Source organism: Salvelinus alpinus, chromosome 5 (assembly GCF_045679555.1).
Source record: "Salvelinus alpinus chromosome 5, SLU_Salpinus.1, whole genome shotgun sequence".
NCBI classification, from domain to species: Eukaryota; Metazoa; Chordata; class Actinopteri; order Salmoniformes; family Salmonidae; genus Salvelinus; species Salvelinus alpinus.
In genome coordinates, this window is record NC_092090.1 from 80,382,978 (window position 1) to 80,398,604 (window position 15,627).

At 43.6% G+C, this 15,627-nt stretch overlaps 1 protein-coding gene across 2 annotated transcripts in view; it reads left to right on the top strand.

Annotated features, from left to right (window-relative positions):
• The first annotated feature begins 289 nt into the window (after positions 1 to 289).
• Positions 290 to 15,627, top strand: part of LOC139576923 (breakpoint cluster region protein-like) — a 41,013-nt gene continuing 25,675 nt past the window's right edge. Inside the window, exons 1-2 of one of the 2 annotated variants that reach the window (XM_071403527.1) lie at positions 290 to 560; positions 747 to 2,391. In XM_071403527.1, coding sequence (XP_071259628.1) covers positions 1,035 to 2,391 — 1,357 coding nt within the window. In that variant the 5' untranslated portion in view covers positions 290 to 560; positions 747 to 1,034. The remainder of the gene's footprint in view (positions 561 to 746; positions 2,392 to 15,627) is intronic. The other variant, XM_071403526.1, reaches the window with a different exon arrangement.

The window sequence follows — 15,627 nt, forward strand, 5'->3', positions numbered from 1 at the left end:
TTGTCTTTTGTACCAGTAGATGGAGACAAATATCATTATTTCAGGCGGTTTGTAGCCTACTTACCGTAATACAACATTTCTGTTTTTAATCTTTCAAAATAGCAAAAGATTAGTCTACATTATTACGTACATAATATAGATAGACCATATAATCATATTTTCCAGAGTTGTTTTGCAGCTTGGCATTATCTTTTGTGCTCTCGACGTGCCTGCGTCTTTAAAAATGGACACATCAAAGTCCCTCCCTCTCTTTTCAGCACCAACTCAATAAAGAAAATGACCAAAACACAGTAACCGTAGCTAGTGTGCGATCCGACGAAGTGTATCTAATGTCTAGTGGGTGTAAGGTTAACGAGAGAACATTCAAACTAACTTTCAATCGGGTGCAGGATAACGAATTACCGGTAACATTAAAAACAGCTTTTACACTGGAAATGTTTAATTGTTCTTCCGTAGCTAGTGTGCGATCCGACGAAGTGTATCTAATGTCTAGTGGGTGTAAGGTTAACGAGAGAACATTCAAACTAACTTTCAATCGGGTGCAGGATAACGAATTACCGGTAACATTAAAAACAGCTTTTACACTGGAAATGTTTAATTGTTCTTGGACTTTCACTAAATCATTGAATGGAACTTCTGGATAGGACAGTGCTTCTGCTTTTACGATGAATGAAGAATAATTGTTTGTGACCGACATTACAGAAGATATGGAAGGATGCTTATTCTTTGTTATTCTTTTGTTGCAGGTATCTGAACTGGCTCGTTTTGACAACAGGCCTCATGTCATTCTCACTGGTGCCCGTAAACACTCGATCTGACTATAATATAATGTTGCATGTTAAGTAGACATTTTTTTTGCATGAGTCTTATGAAAAATGTATTCAGTCAGTGGAGTGTGGAAATAGCTTTTAATGGCCATTATAAGTCATGCTTTAGAAATTATTTTGATTGGAAACGTATCATATAGTTTAGTAGAAACTTAGTTTCTACTCTATTACTCTATTCTCAGTGGACTAGGTAAAACAAAAAAAACTATGGTTGAACCAGTAGGTTTTGTGGAGGCTTGGAAAGCCCAGTTCCCTGAGTCAGACGCCCCAAGCATGGAGCTGAAATCATTGGGTGATATTGAGCAGGAGCTGGAGAAATGCAAGTCATCTATCAGGCAGCTGGAGTTAGAGGAAAACAAAGAGCGCTTTCAGATGATCTACCTGCAGACGTTACTGGCCAAGGAGAGGAAGGCTTATGATGGGCAGAGATGGGGCATCAAGAGGATGTCCCTAATGAATATTGGAGACCAATCCAGTGTTTCAGACACCCAGACATCCCACATAGATGAGGAGCCTACAGTGGAGGAGCAGCCAAGAGAGGCAGTAGACACAGGGAACTATAAACAGTATCCAGAGGGAGAGGTAGATGGGGTGACTCCCTCCGAACAGAGGGGTGAGTTGTCCCCCCATATGCCTACTGTGGGTCCCCCAGACACCGATCTGGACAGGGACAGGGTGGGCATGAGCTCAGTAGCAGCACTGAGGTCCACCTTTGAGCGCATCAAGATAGCCAACTCTCACACAGCTGGAGACGGGAAGGGGGTTGAAGGGACAGAGAGACCCTTCTACGTGAACATGGAGTACCACCACGAGAGAGGCCTCGTGAAGGTCAATGATAGGGAGGTCTCAGATAAGATCAGCAGCCTGGGCTGTCAGGCCATGCAAATGGAGCGCAACAGGTCCATGCACTCCCTGCCCGGGAACCTGTCCATTGCTATGGGGGAGATCCGCAAATCTGTGCTCAGATGCAGGTCCACAGAGGGCGGCTGTGGCTACAATGGGCTGTATGATGATACAGAGGTGAACCCACATTTCCTCAAGGACAGTGTGATCCGTTCCAATGGGGGGAGACAGCCGGCAAACTGTCAACCCTACACCAGTGTGTATGTCGGGGGGGTGATGGCAGAGGGGGAGGGGAGGGTCATTCACATCAGGGACCACAGTGTGGAGGAGGACTCACACCAAAACTGGCCAAGGCGCTCCTACTCACCTGGCAGTTTTTACGATGTTGGGGGTGGCTACACCCCAGACTGCAGCTCCAATGAGAACCTAACGTCCAGTGAGGAAGACTTCTCCTCTGGCCAGTCAAGTCACGTGTCCCCAAGTCCTACCACCAATCACATGTACAGGCAGAAAAGTCATTCGCCTTCCCAGATTTCCCATCAGTCCTTTGACAGCAGCAGCCTGCCCTCCCTACTGTCTCAGAAACATCTGAAGCAGGAAGTGTTGGTGTCTGAGGCATCCATTGTGGGTGTCCGTAAAATAGGCCAGATCTGGCCCGGAGATGGGAACTCCACTACGTCCAGTAGGACCTCGCATGACAACAGTCTCCATGGAGATCTGGGTAGGTCTACAAGGTCATAGTCCTTATACTGTCCGTTTGTACTCAAGTCTTTTATTTATATTTTATGTAAAAAAGCACAAGAACTGTTAATGCATCCTTAGTGCTCAATAGCCACTGCCATTTCATGTGTTTATTAGAGATGCCTGTACTTGCCCTAACCTTGATCTCTCCTCAGGCAGCGATGTGCTTATATGTGCACCTGCAACATGATGCTATAGTGTACTATAGCTCTGCCTAATTTGTTTACAATGATTATATGAAACCATTAGCACAGCCCACCATTGCAAAGCACCCTAGTGCTTGTGTGATTCTTTGTGGATTGTACGACTGTTTTCTTTTCACTTTGTAAGCATGCCTGCCCCCTTTCCCCCTTCTGTTCTCTACCATTGAGTGGTGTCTCTTCTAGAGATGCCCTGATTGAGACAGTGCTTGCCCTCAAGCTCCCCAGTCGCTCGGCCCTGTCCACCCAGAGTGTTTTTGTGTCAGCACACATCAACATTGTTGTCCTTGTCTAGGAGTAATTCACTTAAAAGGGTTTGTGTAGCGTGATACGTTTAGGGAGGCTCTTTGTTGGGGGTGGGGAGGGAAAGGGCTGATAACTCTCACTAAAAAGAGGATGGAGGGCTCATCGTCACATGGCTTCCCATCAACATTTCAGTCCTCAGTGTTTCCTGTTGTGATGTGTGAACACAATAGGAGGGTCACTCATGTAGAGCGTATTGACACTGCAACAATGTTTAAGTGGGATAGGGTGGTACTAGGTACTGCAAGGACAGAGAGAAGAGAGTGAGTTCAATGCAAAATATTTATTAAAGCATCAATACATGACAGGGTGTATGTTTTATAAAACACTTTGTTCCAGACAGCTGAGGAAAAACAAACAAAAATATGTTCTCCCTCCCTCTCTTAAGCCTATGCTTAACTGCTTTGATCTGGTCTTGAAAATATTATTTTGGTGGAGATGAAAAAAGCCAAATGATGATTTCCTCTTCGTTAGTCTTTAGAACTGATTTCCTTAGCCACAGACTGCCAGGGAAAGGTCACGATTTGATGTGCTGTCTTCTTCCCTGTGTTGTTCTTAGTCTCTAAACGAACAGTCATTGAGATATTTTTGGTTGCTCAGGTCTATGATGACTCAAATAGGTATAGACATGTCTAAGTGAATGGCTGACTCAATGCCACATATTTCCTAATATCACATGATTTCACTGAAGTCATAAAAGCAGACTGTCGGTTGTAGTAAATCAGTCAGGGTCATTCATTGTCTTCCATTTCCGACATGCTAGGCTTAACTAATAAAAGCTATGATAATTCATATGAGAAGAGCAGAAAACTTTTTTTTGGTAGCAATTGTTGAGAATAGGCTGTTATGAAAGGTGATCGGCTGGAAAGCATAGGATTGTAAACCAAACGTGCAATGAACAAGCAAATAGTCTGGGAAATAATCAGCATGAGAACGGTAAGCCAGTGTGTGGCTCTTCTGACAAAGTCCACAAGTTCATGAGACTTGTGGTCAAATATTTAGCTTTATGACAGTGCAATAACACTGTAATGTGTGGTTTTCCACATTGTCTTACATTTGATTGTTTCTTCACAATAACACCTATTTACCAATGCAGCTTGAGCTGTAGAAAATAGGGAAAGCGGCTGTCAGATACAGAGAAAGTTGCGATTGCCGCAGCTTTCTGATTAAATGTCCAGCAAAAACATTGCTGAGCCTGTCCCTGGAGTGGTTGTCTTAGTTAAAGGCAATGCTGCTGAGGTAACGGTCCTGCTGCAGGATCACTTCATGCAAACCGTGCTTTGTGGATTAACAGAGATCTGGATTTATTTTCTGATGTCGTAGGAACATTATTGCATACATTGCTGGATCAGTGCTGTGATAAGCAGTAGTTTTGAGGCGAGCATGACAAACTGCTGTCCTCTGTTGTGGGCACTGACTTTTAGAGAGTGTGGGAAATGTCATTTTTTGATTTATCATAAAACTCCTTGCAGCATTCAATAAATTCCATGTAATCTGCGAAAGCGATTTTATAATGACAATGTTATAAAGGGCCACTGTGCTCTAGTTACGTAAGCGTTCTGGTGAATATTTACTGTAGCTTTAGGAGGGTTCATATGTTCCTTTCAGATGGCACTGCCTTCATTTTAATTAGTTAAAGTTGCAATATGTCATTGCTACATTTTAAGAAAGAAAACAACTCAGCAATGTGTTTTTTTTCTGTGACTGCATGAGCAAACAGCCAGTCAAACATGGGGTGGCATTGACTACCCGGCAGACCTCTAGTGTTTTACTGTCTGGCATTGTGGCATACTTTGGGTCTGCCTGAGGAGGAGGGACAGCGCTAGTATTGGGTACAGTACTGAATGGCATAAATGGGCCTCTGTCCTTGCCACACTGACTCTACAAACCCTGCTACACCTCCCGCTTGTAATCTTCGGAAAACAGCCAGTCTAAAATGTACAAATCTCTAAGGTCTCTTTTTCCTAGAATAGCCTAGGAATTAGAGAATGAGCACCAGTCTCCTCATATGTGGAGATCTAGACCAATTGTCACTCCTGGCTGTGAATAGAGCTGCTGATTAGCTGTGAATAGAGCTGCTGATTAGCTGTGTGGCTTAATGGAAGCCACTTCTATGGTTTGTCTGCTTTGCTATAGTTAATTATCACTATAACAGGCATATGCCAGTTGCCAGGACTTTGACTCATGGCTAATCATGAGTATGTTATAAGAAGGTCTACTGGGGATTGTGTTGTTAGAATGTCTGCACTTTGAGTGAACCTGTGCCAGGCCAAGAGCAGCTTCCACTTAATATCAATTAGACAGGTCTGTATGTCTCATTTGACACTAATGAAAAACTGTCACTCAGGCGGTCTGATAGTGGTCCTATCTGTCTGCGTGTCTGGCCTCAGTCCAGGGCTGTATTTGCAACCACAGGAGAAATGACAGAGGCGGTGGTGGCCCACCCTCCAGGTTTACGATCCAATCATGAATATTTCAGAGCTCCTGATGAAGCTCACACGGTTTCTTTTTTGTACCTGAATGTCAACATTCTGAGCTTTTAGTGGTTAAGGAAGCAACAATTATTTAACCTCTCCCTCCCATTGAGTTTACATACAAGATACGTGTCCAACAATTTAGATGAAGTGGGGCCAGCACAGAAAAGGGAAAGAGCTCTTGTGCACCCTGAGTGAGCTCTGTGTTTAGTGTCACCTGTCCTCTCGGGTGGGTGACTTGGTAAAATGGTACAGAATGGAGTGTGCCTGGAGAGCTGGCAGGGGATCATAGCAGCAGGCCAGGGACCTGCCAACTGCAGTCAGATGGAGCGAAGGGACAAACACACCATTAATATCTCTCAAAAAGCAGGCCCTATCCAGTTCAAGTTACACCAGCATAGGAGTTAACGGTTGGGCAGTAGCCTACTTGGCGCTATTTCAACCCTTAACTCTGAAACATGAGAAATACTGTCAGATTGAATAGAACATCTGAAAGTATTTGTGTCTACCCCAGGCTGTTTTCCATATCCATATATTTTCTTACAGATAATGGTAAAAATGCATGAGAAATGTTTGATCTTTTGGCCCTCCCTCCAGGCCTCCTTCTTCTCTCTAATCCTCCCTCGTGCTCTGTCTCCTGGTTCCCTGGTCTTAGCTCCCTTTACAGGTCCTATTCAAAGGGCCCTCTGTGCTGCTGGCTGGCAAGCCACGTGTTTATGGAATGTTTCAGCTGCTTGTGGGGTGTGGGGGAACACAGCGATGGTAATGTGCTATATGAGATGAGCTCACCTCTGCACAAACAGCCTGGGCCATGTTAGACAATAATTAGTTTGTGGATGTTGCTTCTGGCAGACAGTACTATTTCATGTATTAACTTCAACAAGATGTACTGTAGAACAAATATGCATATCCACAAGCATGAGTCCTTAAGAAGATTCCTCCTGGAAGCTAAACAGCTTTTCTTGAAATTGCTCTGAAAGCACAATTATAGGGAATAATCATGTTTAGTTCCTGGTCTTTGCTTCCATTTCCTGGTTGTCCACAGTGCTGAGAGGAAAAGCCTCTAAACCTGGCCTTCTGTGTGTCCAACTCTTAGACTGTCTCATGTGAGTGCATCTGTTTGGGTTGAATTGTGTGTGTGTGTGTCTGCAATCTGTTTCTTGTGGTTTATTGGAAAAAAGAAGATAAGAGACACGGTGTGTGAGATCTGAATAATTTATGATATGAGGGGAAAACACATTTTGTGTTGGTTGCCTCTTTTCTCTCCCTCTTTTTCTGCTAGTATCACACCCTCACTGTATCAGTCAAGTTTGTGTACGCACCAGTCAAAAGTTTGGACAACCCTACTCATTCAAGGGTTTTTCTTTATTTTGACTATTTTCTACATTGTAGAATAATAGTGAAGACATCAAAACTATGAAATAACACATATGGAATCATGTAGTAACCAAAAAAGTGTTAAACAAATCAAAATATATTCTTCAAAGTAGCAACCCTTTTTGCCTTGACAGCTTTGCACACTCTTGGCATTCTCTCAACCAGCTTCATGAGGTAGTCACCTGGAATGCATTTCAATTAACAGGTGTGCCTTGTTAAAAGTATATTTGTGGAATTTCTTTCCTTAATGCTTTTGAGCCAATCAGTTGTGTTTTGGATGATTTGGACTGCAGAGTGAAAGAAAAGCAGCCAACAAGTGCTCAGCATATGTGGGAACTCCTTCAAGACTGTTGGATAAGCATTCCACGTGACTACCTTATGAAGTTGGTTGAGAGAATGCCAAGAGTGTGCAAAGCTGTCATCAAGGCAAAGGATGGCTACTTTAAAGAATCTAAAATCTAAAATATATTTTGATTTGTTTAACACTTTTTTTGGTTACTATATGATTCCATATGTGTTATTTAATAGTTTTGATGTCTTCACTATTATTCTACAATGTAAAAATAAAGAAAAACCCTTTAATGCGTAGGTTTGTCCAAACTTTTGACTGGTACTGTTTATGCTGTAGGTCACAGACTGGAGCAATTATTGAACCTTGATATTCTGTTATACAGAGCATTACTGTGACCACCCTGAGCTATTTCAACACGCTGATTAGTAAGTGTGGTGGGCTGGGCAACTGAGTTCTGACCTACACTGCTCAATGGCTGGTGCTAATTTTAGGCTGTCCCATAACCGATCTGAGCAGAGCTGGTGGGCCTCACTACTCCTACTGGGCCTGTGGTCGGGCTCCCTCCCACTTCAACAGGGCACTTCAGATGTGCCAGAATGTGCTGATGGTTGGTTGGCTCGCACTCTGCTGATCTGCCAAAACACCCAGTCAGCTTCTTTCAGGGCTGCAGTGCCACCGCCCCGTTGCAGGTGCCACGTTTTCAGACCTGTTTCTTTTCAACCTGATGGGTGAAGCTCAATCAGAGAGAAACCAGATGTGCTGAAATGAAGTCTATGCAGTACTGAAAGATCCACTCCACCCAACCCATCCCTTCCTGTGTTAGCTGTGAGGGATGAAAACACCCCTTCGTAGTAGTGGGATTGAAGTGCAACTCTTTGTAGGCTGAGGATTAGTAAAGCAGATTTCTATTGATAAACCTGTATAACTTTCTATTTGTACATTCCATACATGCTGGATGGTAAAAGCCATTGTAACACTTGTTTCCTCTCGGTTAGCTGACAGCTGTCTCTCCAGTGATCACACGATCAGGATGAGAATCCATTTAGTGGAGGCAGAACGTGTCCAAACCTCTTAACAGCATAATATTTTTTTTTTAGAAGGTGCCATATCTTTTCTAATCTATAAACATGCTGTCAGAGGTGACAGAGACTGTCATTGTGCTACACTCAATTAGAGGTCGACCGATTATGATTTTTCAACGCCGATACCGATACCAATTATTGGAGGACCAAAAAAAAGCCGATACCGATTAATCGGCGGATTATTATTATTTTTTCTTTTTGTAATAATGACAATTACAACAATACTGAATGAACACTTATTTTAACTTAATATAATACATAAATCAATTTAGCCTCAAATAAATAATGAAACATGTTCAATTTGGTTTAAATAATGCAAAAACAAAGTGTTGGAGAAGAAAGTAAAGGTGCAATATGTGCCATGTAAGAAAGCTAACGTTTAAGTTCCTTGCTCAGAACATGAGAACATATGAAAGCTGGTGGTTCCTTTTAACATGAGTCTTCAATATTCCCAGGTAAGAAGTTTTAGGTTGTAGTTATTATAGGAATTATAGGACTATTTCTCTCCATACCGTTTGTATTTCATATACCTTTGACTATTGGATGTTCTTATAGGCACTTTAGTACTGCCAGTGTAACAGTATAGCTTCCGTCCCTCTCCTCGCCGCTACCTGGACTCAAACCAGGAACACATCGACAACAGCCACACTCGAAGCAGCGTTACCCATGCAGAGCAAGGGGAACAACTACTCCAAGTCTTAGAGCGAGTGACGTTTGAAACGCTATTAGCGCGCACCTCGCTAACTAGCTAGCCATTTCACGTCTGTTACACCAGCCTAATCTCGGGAGTTGATAGGCTTGAAGTCATAAACAGCGCAATGCTTGAAGCATTGTTGCTGGCAAAACGCACGAAAGTGCTGTTTGAATAAATGCTTACGAGCCTGCTGGTGCCTACCATCGCTCAGTCAGACTGCTTACATTTTTACATTTAAGTCATTTAGCAGACGCTCTTATCCAGAGCGACTTACAAGTTGGTGCATTCACCTTATGATGTCCAGTGGAACAACCACTTTACAATAGTGCATCTAACTCTAAGGGGGGGGGGGGGGGGGGGGTTAGAAGGATTACTTTATCCTATCCTAGGTATTCCTTAAAGAGGTGGGGTTTCAGGTGTCTCCGGAAGGTGGTGATTGACTCCGCTGACCTGGCGTCGTGGGGGAGTTTGTTCCACCATTGGGGTGCCAGAGCAGCGAACAGTTTTGACTGGGCTGAGCGGGAGCTGTACTTCCTCAGAGGTAGGGAGGCGAGCAGGCCAGAGGTGGATGAACGCAGTGCCCTTGTTTGGGTGTAGGGCCTGATCAGAGCCTGAAGGTACGGAGGTGCCGTTCCCCTCACAGCTCCGTAGGCAAGCACCATGGTCTTGTAGCGGATGCGAGCTTCAACTGGAAGCCAGTGGAGAGAGCGGAGGAGCGGGGTGACGTGAGAGAACTTGGGAAGGTTGAACACCAGACGGGCTGCGGCGTTCTGGATGAGTTGTAGGGGTTTAATGGCACAGGCAGGGAGCCCAGCCAACAGCGAGTTGCAGTAATCCAGACGGGAGATGACAAGTGCCTGGATTAGGACCTGCGCCGCTTCCTGTGTGAGGCAGGGTCGTACTCTGTGAATGTTGTAGAGCATGAACCTACAGGAACGGGTCACCGCCTTGATGTTGGTTGAGAACGACAGGGTGTTGTCCAGGATCACGCCAAGGTTCTTAGCGCTCTGGGAGGAGGACACAATGGAGTTGTCAACCGTGATGGCAAGATCATGGAACGGGCAGTCCTTCCCCGGGAGGAAGAGCAGCTCCGTCTTGCCGAGGTTCAGCTTGAGGTGGTGATCCGTCATCCACACTGATATGTCTGCCAGACATGCAGAGATGCGATTCGCCACCTGGTTATCAGAAGGGGGAAAGGAGAAGATTAATTGTGTGTCGTCTGCATAGCAATGATAGGAGAGACCATGTGAGGATATGACAGAGCCAAGTGACTTGGTGTATAGCGAGAATAGGAGAGGGCCTAGAACAGAGCCCTGGGGGACACCAGTGGTGAGAGCACGTGGTGCGGAGACAGATTCTCGCCACGCCACCTGGTAGGAGCGACCTGTCAGGTAGGACGCAATCCAAGCGTGGGCCGCGCCGGAGATGCCCAACTCGGAGAGGGTGGAGAGGAGGATCTGATGGTTCACAGTATCAAAGGCAGCCGATAGGTCTAGAAGGATGAGAGCAGAGGAGAGAGAGTTAGCTTTAGCAGTGCGGAGCGCCTCCGTGACACAGAGAAGAGCAGTCTCAGTTGAATGACTAGTCTTGAAACCTGACTGATTTGGATCAAGAAGGTCATTCTGAGAGAGATAGCAGGAGAGCTGGCCAAGGACGGCACGTTCAAGAGTTTTGGAGAGAAAAGAAAGAAGGGATACTGGTCTGTAGTTGTTGACATCAGAGGGATCGAGTGTAGGTTTTTTCAGAAGGGGTGCAACTCTCGCTCTCTTGAAGGCGGAAGGGACGTAGCCAGCGGTCAAGGATGAGTTGATGAGCGAGGTGAGGTAAGGGAGAAGGTCTCCGGAAATGGTCTGGAGTAGAGAGGAGGGGATAGGGTCAAGCGGGCAGGTTGTTGGGCGGCCGGCCGTCACAAGACGCAAGATTTCATCTGGAGAGAGAGGGGAGAAAGAGGTCAAAGCACAGGGTAGGACAGTGTGAGCAGAACCAGCGGTGTCGTTTGACTTAGCAAACGAGGATCGGATGTCGTCGACCTTCTTTTCAAAATGGTTGACGAAGTCATCCGCAGAGAGGGAGGGGGGGGGGGAGGGGGAGGAGGATTCAGGAGGGAGGAGAAGGTGGCAAAGAGCTTCCTAGGGTTAGAGGCAGATGCTTGGAATTTAGAGTGGTAGAAAGTGGCTTTAGCAGCAGAGACAGAAGAGGAGAATGTAGAGAGGAGGGAGTGAAAGGATGCCAGGTCCGCAGGGAGGCGAGTTTTCCTCCATTTCCGCTCGGCTGCCCGGAGCCCTGTTCTGCAGCCCTGACTGCTCTATCAAATAGTTAGTCAAAAACTTAGTTATAACATAATAACACACAGAAATACGAGCCTTAGGTCATTAATATGGTCGAATCCGGAAACTATCATCTCAAAAACAAAACGTTTATTATTTCAGTGAAATACGGAACCGTTCCGTATTTTATCTAACTGGTGGCATCCATAAGTCTAAATATTCCTGTTACATTGCACAACCTTCAATGTTATGTCATAATTACGTAAAATTCTGGCAAATTAGTTCACAATGAGCCAGGCGGCCCAAACTGTTGCATATACACTGACTCTGCGTGCAATGAACGCAAGAGAAGTGACACAATTTCACATGGTTAATATTGCCTGCTAACCTGGATTTCTTTTAGCTAAATATGCAGGTTTAAAAAGATATACTTCTGTGTAGTGATTTTAAGAAATGCATTGATGTTTATGGTTAGGTACACGTTGGAGCAACGTCAGTCCTTTTTCGCGAATGTGCACTGCATCGATTATAAGCAACGCAGGACACGCTAGATAAACTAGTAATATCATCAACCATGTGTAGTTATAACTAGTGATTATGATTGATTGATTGATTTTCTTTTTATAAGATAAGTTTAATGCTAGCTAGCAACTTACCGTGGCTTCTTACTGCATTCGCGTAACAGTTGGGCTCCTCGTAAGGCAGGTGGTTAGAGCGTTGGACTAGTTAACTGTAAGGTTGCAAGATTGAATCGCTGAGCTGACAAGGTAAAATCTGTCATTCTGCCCGTGTACAAGGCAGTTAACCCACCTTTCCTAGGCCGTCATTGAAAATAAGAATGTGTTCATAACTGACTTGCCTAGTCAAATAAAGGTGTAAAAAATATACGTATATATATTTTTTAAATTCGGCAAAATCCGCGTCCAAACTTACCGATTTCCGATTGTTATGAAAACTTGAAATCGGCCCTAATTAATCGTCCATTCCGATTAATCGGTCGACCTCTACACTCAATACTAAAGTTTTTATTCCTGGACCATAATGTCCCAAATAATCAGTCTTAAAAGGAATATTAGCCCCTTCTTTGGAGAATCCTTTAACATTTGTGTCTCATTTTAACAGATTTTTTATCTCAATTCTGGTTGTCAATTGAGAGGAATTGGTGTACTCTGTTTTGTTCATTCCATCCCATCCCACCTAATGCGTGTCCAGAAGCGACTGTCAGGATCTCTACAGGCTGTCACTCTGATCACTGTCTGGACCATTTCCTCCTTTTAGTTATTTCCAGAACAAATGCAGAGTTCATCCTTCTCTCCAAAGAAATATTTAAAGTGTCCTTTAGCCAATGCAGTGAAGTGTGACTGCTTTGATGCATGCATTACATGGAGATTCTAATAGCAGCAACATTCAGCAGAAACACAATCAAGCTCTCGGTCTTAATCCAAGGGAGAAAGAAAAGGGAACTATATCTTCAAGACAAGTCTTTTTTTACATTTATTTTTTAGCATTCATATGGATATCCTGTATCCCACCAAAACTGTGTGTGACCTTGCTTAGAGCGCAGGGTACATCACAGTTGTGATGTTGAATTTCTGTGTTTATGATTCTGTGGATTTGTCCTGCTAACACATCTGTCAATCCACTTCTCTCTGGATCATAGTCGGTTCATCTATCTATACATGTGGATTAGGATTACAGGTCTGTGAATATGTCCTTGATGCTTTTGTTGTGTGTGTTGCGTCAAACCTCTCATCACTCTCCACAATTGTTGCATCCACAGGGACAGAGTGCATGTTGACAGTGCACAGGTTATTCTCTGGACTAGGATTTAAGAGCATGTTAACCTGTTATGTTTGGAATCCTAGCAGACAGCTATTTCGAGGTCAGCCCTGTCTCATTGTAAAAGATAAAAGAGAAGCGGATTTGTAGTAGTGTGGCAAAATGGCTCCCTCGGGAACTACTAACTTGTACACTAAACAAACACAACTTCCAGATCCAGCCAAAGCTTTTCTGAGCCTGATGAACTTTGGCTTCCTAAACCCAAAGATCAGAACACAGGCAAATTTAATAATGCTGAAAGAACCTCTAAATTCTGCAGGATTCTCTACTAAAAGTCCAGAGAAACGTTGTCCTTTGCTTGCTACATCTAAAACACTCTCAGCCCCAGCTGTTGGTTTGAGCACTGTTATGCAATGTTATTAGAATATATTTGTTACAGCTCTATTGCACATTAGTAACCATTTTGAGGTTAATTGAGGGGAGACTGTCAGATACACTCTACCACTATTCAACCACATAGTGTTTACGAGTAAACCCATCTGCTTTGACTTTCACTAGGGAAAGCTGTTTTAACATAGTTATTGTTGTAAAAATTTAATTAAGACATATATTTGTATTTATTTATATGATTCATCAATATAAGTGACAATATTGGATATCAAAAATGTAATTATTGATAGCAATAATTCAAATTTTTGATAGCGACAATAGCATTTTTATATTTTGTTATTTATTATAATGAACTTCATGGGGCCGGGATTACATTTGCATGCTCCTACTTACAGTGCTAGTGAAAGTCTACACACCCCTTGCACAGTTTTCACATTTTGCTGCCTTAAAAGTTTATCTATCTATCTAAGGATTACATTTTATATTTTTCGTACTGATGTACACAACCTACTCGACATTTTCAAAGTAAAATAAAAAATATTTAATATTCCTTATGAATTTTAAATCAATAAATTATTGATATAGAAAATTCCATTATTAATATAAAAAATGTGATAAATATACACAGTTTATTAGGTACACCCATCTAGTACCGGTTCAAACCCCCCGTTTCCTTCAGAACAGCTTGAATTCTTCGGGGAATGGACATTGGTATCAAGGGACCTAACGTGTGCCAGAAAAACATTCCCCACACCATTACACCACCGCCACCAGCCTTTACTGTTGTCGCCAGGCAGGATGGGGCCTTGGACTCATGCTGCTTATGCTAAATCCTGACTCTGCCATCAGCATGACCAAACAGGAACCAGGATTTGTCGGGCCAGGCAATGTTTTTCCACTCCTCAATTGTCCAGTGTAGGTGATCGCGTGCCGACTGGAGCCGCTTCTTCTTGTTTTTAGTTGATAGGAGTGGAACGTGTGGTCTTCTGCTGCAATAGCCCATCCGTGACAAGGACCGACGAGTTGAGTGTTCCGAGATGTCGTTCTGCACACCACTGTATTACTGAGCTATTATTTGTCTGTTTGTGGCCTGCCTGTTTGCTTGCATGATCCTTGCCATTCTCCTTTGAACTCTCTCATCAACAAGTTGTTTTTCGCCCACAGGACTGCCGCTGACTGGATGTTTTTTTGATTGTCGCACCGTTCTTGGTCAACCCTAGACACTGTCGTGCGTGAAAAGCCCAGGAGGCCGGATGTTTCTGAGATACTCAAACCCGCGCCCCTGGCAACAATGATCATACTACTCTGAAAGTCACTTAGGTCACTAGTTTGGCCCATTCTAACATTCAATAGAAAAGTAACTGAATGCCTGTCTGCCTGCTTTATATAGCAAGCCATGGCCTTGTGACTCACTGTCTGTAGGAGCGAACCATTTTTGTGAACTGGCCACTGACTATATTTAAACGGCTTTCCATACTAATACTGCACAGGGGAAACTGCATTAGCTCTTTGGTAATCCCACAGAGCTGTAGCTGAACTTCTTTGTTAAATGTTTTACCATGATTTAACTTAGGAAAAAGTCAATGCATTAGACAACTCACAGGGTTGGTTCAAGGACAGCAATCCTAGAGTTGATATATGTTATTTAATATGAATCTAAATGTGGGCGTGTGGGAGGAGGGGGATGTTTGTGTGAAAAGGTGACCTTGTGCAGAATGTCTGTTTCCTGCTCTGAAGTTGATGAATTTGCTGAATGTTCTGGACAGACCTGCCTGGACAATTCCTTAGCAACAGGCCTTGCAGTCTGAGAACTAAGCTGTACTGAGGAACTAGTCTATTGTGAAATCCTCTTCACTCAATGTTGGGAAGCTTGCCTGCTTTTTCATGCTACCATGGATAACTATTCTGCATTTAAAAAGCATGGTTATCCCAGAGCCATGTAAATAACTGTCTCTGTGAACATTATTTTAGTTCATATCAATTCATATGTAAGAAATCATATTTTAAGACATGTTTTATAGTTTATGTCTATTTTACTGAAATATATTTGTGTCTGTATGATTGGTCAGTGTGTGTCCATTGACTGTGATTTCCAGGCCTCTGTGGCTGTGTGAGAGGTTATTCACCTAGTGTCACTGCTGTTGTATAATCTGACAGACATTCAGTGTGGCCTTTCACATTGACTTCCCCTGTATTCCCCTTGCCTGCTCCTCCAGAGTAAACACAGTGGTTTCTCTCTGCACTGCCCAGTGTGTTTGTTCAGGTTCTTTGTCATGGTTTCTGGGGGTGTCCCACTGTCAGCCTGACTCAACCAGCCCCCGGCCACTCCACATGGCTGGGTTCCATCTGCCTTCCTTG